The 5,000-nt window shown below is 43.2% G+C and overlaps 1 protein-coding gene across 1 annotated transcript in view; it reads right to left on the bottom strand.

Moving 5' to 3' along the window:
• rigi (RNA sensor RIG-I) overlaps positions 1-5,000 on the bottom strand; it is a 16,834-nt gene that overhangs the window by 6,131 nt on the left and 5,703 nt on the right. The window contains exons 10-15 of the mRNA XM_079491470.1: positions 4,722-4,807; positions 4,204-4,280; positions 3,636-3,737; positions 3,152-3,309; positions 2,075-2,210; positions 691-839 (exon numbers count right to left, since the gene is read on the bottom strand). Of these exons, the coding sequence (XP_079347596.1) occupies positions 691-839; positions 2,075-2,210; positions 3,152-3,309; positions 3,636-3,737; positions 4,204-4,280; positions 4,722-4,807 (708 nt within the window). The remainder of the gene's footprint in view (positions 1-690; positions 840-2,074; positions 2,211-3,151; positions 3,310-3,635; positions 3,738-4,203; positions 4,281-4,721; positions 4,808-5,000) is intronic.

Below are 5,000 nucleotides of genomic sequence, written 5' to 3'. Positions count from 1 at the left end.
TAATTGGTTTTCTAATGTAGGACATACTTATGCCTTTGGAGGATAGGTGCAGGACCCACAGCAATCACAGGCAATTACATTTTTAAATCTGCACACTGAGGCTAAATGCCTATTCATAATCCAGTTTTAGGTGAAGGTGACCACCGTTCGGTGGTTAGTAAAAACAGAGAGAAGAGTTGAGGGGTGAGTGGTGATTGGCTTATCACCACGGCGTGACGTCATGTTGTAGTTTTCGGTGGTCACCTTTTCACCTAAAACTGGAGTATGAATAGGTATTTTAGTGCTTCCCCTGTCAAAGCTTGATTTGTTAAGGTTTCGGGCTAAAAAGTCTTCTTGCTGAAGAAGCACAACTAAGTATAAAATAGGGAAAGCTCTAACCCCAAGGCCCAAACCCTAGGGTTTGGATTAGACATGAATCCTTTCTTAATCTTACCTAACTCAAAACATATATTTTTATCAATAAACCACAAATATTTGTATGTCAATTTCTCAAATGCTGCTATACATTTGTTCCCACGCATGGCACACACACACACACACACACACACACACACACACACACACACACACACACACACACACACACACACACACACACACACACACACACACACACACACACACACACACACACACACACACACACACACACACACACACACACACACACACACACACACACACACTTACATCAGCCAGTGCTCTGGTTCTGACAAACAGAACAGTTCTGGTGTCAGGTTCCATTCTGTACTTCTCCTGTAGAATGAACTGCAGCTCTATCAGTTTGGGATTCTCATACTGACACCCATTGGCCAACTCACGCAACTGCACCACACGAACTACAGAGGAGGAGAGCAGAGGAGAAATAATATAACAATTAATCGTATTAGATTAATGCAATATAAACTCTGTTTACAGTGAGATTAAAGTAATGTAAATATATAGCTCTCACTCACTCAGCATTGCACCGTATGTGCCAGAGTCGGGTGGAATTCAGTGGCCTTGCACAGACTCACTCGCTCACATATACTGTGTATATATCCATCCTAGGTTTGCTTCCCTCTTACCTTTGTGTCCCACACAAAACTAGTCATTCTAGTTTACGTTAAAACAATATGCTTACTTTCTGTGCCTAAGGCTTTAACTACACTTGGAAGACGGGCCCATTTGGTTTCATTTTATGCTCTGAAGAGTTACATTTTGTTAAACATCTGCATCGCTTAATTTACAATAAGTCTATAATTACAGAATATAAAATAAATGTTATTTTGATCAACGTTTAACTGCCATTTACCCTATGGTTTTTATATAATAATATATCATATATTTTTAGTTTTGGGTGCGAAATCTCATCAACTGGTGGTCCGTGGCTCAAATGCTGAATAAATAATGGACCTTGATATGTAAAGGGTTGAAAACCACTGCTTTATTCTCTTGTTTTTATGTTGGAACATTTTGTACTACTGCTATCTGGCTCCCTCAAAGAGATCTTGTATCTCAACGGGATTTATTTGGATGAAGGGCTAATAACCCATTTAGACCTGAGGACGCATCTGTATCACGTTAGCTTTTAACTACTTTACTTTATTATTTTAAACTTTAGCTGCTGAAAAATAGCAGATCTACAAGCTCATAGCGTGGCACAGAGTGCCGCGTTACGAGCTTTAAACCCTAACCCTAAAATCGTGAAAAATATATATATTTATTTTACAGCGAACATTTTTAACTCAAATCTTTGCTTCTGTGGGTGTCCCTTGAATACATATTTTGAGATGGGGGTCGACGACCAATTACATATAATGTTGGGGGTCCTTGACATGAAACAGTTTGAGCACCACTGACATAGAAACATAGGTTTTAACCCTGTGAGCACCACTGACATAGAAACATAGGTTTTAACCCTGTGAGCACCACTGACATAGAAACATAGGTTTTTCAGAAAACTGATTTAGAAGACATTTTGTAGAATCTGTTCTCAGGTCTCAATGGAATAAATCTGTTTTGTGTGTGCGTGTTTGCGCGTGCACGTGTGTGTGTGTGTGTGTGTGTGTGTGTGTGTGTGTGTGTGCTGTACCATCAAAGTACTGGGTGAGCTTGGTCTCTGTGATGTCATTTCCTGCCTGTTTGACTTCCTCCATGAACACACACAGGTACTCCAGAGCATCTTTAGTCCTGGCATCCTCATTGATGATCAACGCATCATTATACCTCTGTGAGAGAGAGAGAGAGAGAGAGAGAGAGAGAGAGAGAGATCATGTGTATGTGTTCAGTTTGTGTGCAGTGGGTGTGGGTTGGTGGGTAGGTCTGTCACAATTATTAAATAATCGTCTAATCGCATTTATTTGAGATAATCGGAATTATGTTGTCACTACACCGAACAGTAGTGTTCGGTGTAGTTGTAGAGCTCTACATCCCTGTCTCACCCTCAGGTGTTCGGTGTAGTTGTACAGAGCTCTACATCCCTGTCTCACCCTCAGGTGTTCGGTGTAGTTGTACAGAGCTCTACATCCCTGTCTCACCCTCAGGTGTTCGGTGTAGTTGTACAGAGCTCTACAGCCCTATGTCTCACCCTCAGGTGTTCGGTGTAGTTGTACAGAGCTCTACATCCCTGTCTCACCCTCAGGTGTTCGGTGTAGTTGTACAGAGCTCTACATCCCTGTCTCACCCTCAGGTGTTCGGTGTAGTTGTACAGAGCTCTACATCCCTGTCTCACCCTCAGGTGTTCGGTGTAGTTGTACAGAGCTCTACATCCCTATGTCTCACCCTCAGGTGTTCGGTGTAGTTGTACAGAGCTCTACATCCCTGTCTCACCCTCAGGTGTTCGGTGTAGTTGTACAGAGCTCTACATCCCTGTCTCACCCTCAGGTGTTCGGTGTAGTTGTACAGAGCTCTACATCCCTGTCTCACCCTCAGGTGTTCGGTGTAGTTGTACAGAGCTCTACATCCCTGTCTCACCCTCAGGTGTTCGGTGTAGTTGTACAGAGCTCTACATCCCTATGTCTCACCCTCAGGTGTTCGGTGTAGTTGTACAGAGCTCTACATCCCTGTCTCACCCTCAGGTGTTCGGTGTAGTTGTACAGAGCTCTACATCCCTGTCTCACCCTCAGGTGTTCGGTGTAGTTGTACAGAGCTCTACAGCCCTATGTCTCACCCTCAGGTGTTCGGTGTAGTTGTACAGAGCTCTACAGACTCGGCTCTCCTGCTGTTTGTCGTCGAGTATCAGAACTCTGCACTTCTGCTGAACGTCAACGATCCACTGCTCATACTTCTGAGAGCCATAGTCACTGTTCTGAATGGACGAGAGACTACCTAAGACACAGACACAGAGACAGAGAGAGAGAGACAGAGTTTCCATTTTTCCATGATCACTTAATGCAGGGCTTAATGTACGAGAAAATCAAATAGCATATAAGATAGCATAAGACTATATCAGTCCACATGATTAGATCAGTCTAACCATAGCTTTAGATAATCAAGATACAAGATTACCAAAACAACAGACAGACAGACAGACAGACAGACAGACAGACAGACAGACAGACAGACAGACAGACAGACAGACAGAGAATGAGTGTGTGACACGAGTGTGTGTGTGACTGTGTGTGTGTGAGTGCGTGCGTGCGTGTGTGTAGTACCTATATCATAGAGAGATTTGGCCAGAGTTTCTATTCTTCTCATGAGGTCCTGGATGAGTCTGATGAATGGATCACCTTTTCTCTCCTCCACTTGCCTGAATTCTGCAGGAACACAACACCAGTGGTGGAAAAAGTACTCACATTTATTTTTTGAGTGGTGCAAACCACTCCAACAACCAGCTTTGTCTGTATGTTTGTGTACCTGTGTACACACCTGTCCGTGCACAGGTGAGCATGGTTGCTATGGTTAGTGTGTGACGTCACTGACATAGCTGATCAGACTATATAAGACCTTGCACCACTCAGTTCACACGGGTGTGATCTTTTAATTAGGTAAAGGTATCAAAACCGAAATGTAGAAATACTGCGATATCTTTCGGAAAGCTTTAGAAAAAGGGAGAATAGCAGATCAACAAGCTCACAACATGATGCATTGTGACTGTGAACTTTTGTGTGTGTGTGTGTGTGTGTGTGTGTGTGTGTGTGTGTGTGTGTGTGTGTGTGTGTGTGTGTGTGCGCGAGTGCGTGCGTGCGTGTGCGTGAGTGAGTGAGTGTATGTGTTGTGTACCTTTCTCAGGTGTGTGTACAAATGATCGAAGCTCCTGGATGTTTTCCTCCACAGTAGAGATGACCTCAGTGTTTAGGCTAACAGACAAAAGTCAACGATAAGAACAGAAGTAAATGCTGCAGCAGACTTATTTTCAAACTTTTTATCTCAACTAATTGCGATCATCGGGTGATTATGTGATGATCGTGACAAGCCTGACAGTGGGCAAGGTAGAATATTCAGAACCAGAGCGTGTGTGTGGTTCTTCATCAGAGCATGCTCTGATGAAGGCTGCATAGCCGAAAACTTTTTGGATTTTTTTTAATTCCTATTTTTTGATGTATACTGGATTTGGGTTTAGCACTCCACTGAAAACCATTGCTGATGCGCAACCTCTTTTTCTCATTTAAAAAACAATTGACCTCAGAGAACTCAGAGACCTCAGCAAGTTGACTTCTTTTGAAGTATGTTGTCAACATAAACGGATAAGGATTCTAAACGTACCGTAACTGATACAAATAAATGTGCGTGCGTATTACTTGGCACAGAGTTGACAGATGTTTTGAACAGCCTCGTCCTGGTTCTTGAAAGTCCCGATTCCTACTGATGCAGTCAGACCTACAATCTACACACACACACACACACACACACACGCACGCACGCACGCACGGACGCACGCACGCACACACGCACGCACGCACACACCCACACACACACACACACACACACACACACTATTAGATATACTATGAAACATAAACACAGATACTGTAGGCTGAAGGCCGATGCATACTTCACTTTTAGTGCTGAAATAAATT

The sequence above is a fragment of the Electrona antarctica genome (assembly GCF_951216825.1).
Source record: "Electrona antarctica genome assembly, chromosome: 21".
NCBI classification, from domain to species: Eukaryota; Metazoa; Chordata; class Actinopteri; order Myctophiformes; family Myctophidae; genus Electrona; species Electrona antarctica.
The sequence above is the reverse complement of the archived record's forward strand: the minus strand, read 5'-3'. Positions and strand labels throughout refer to the sequence as shown.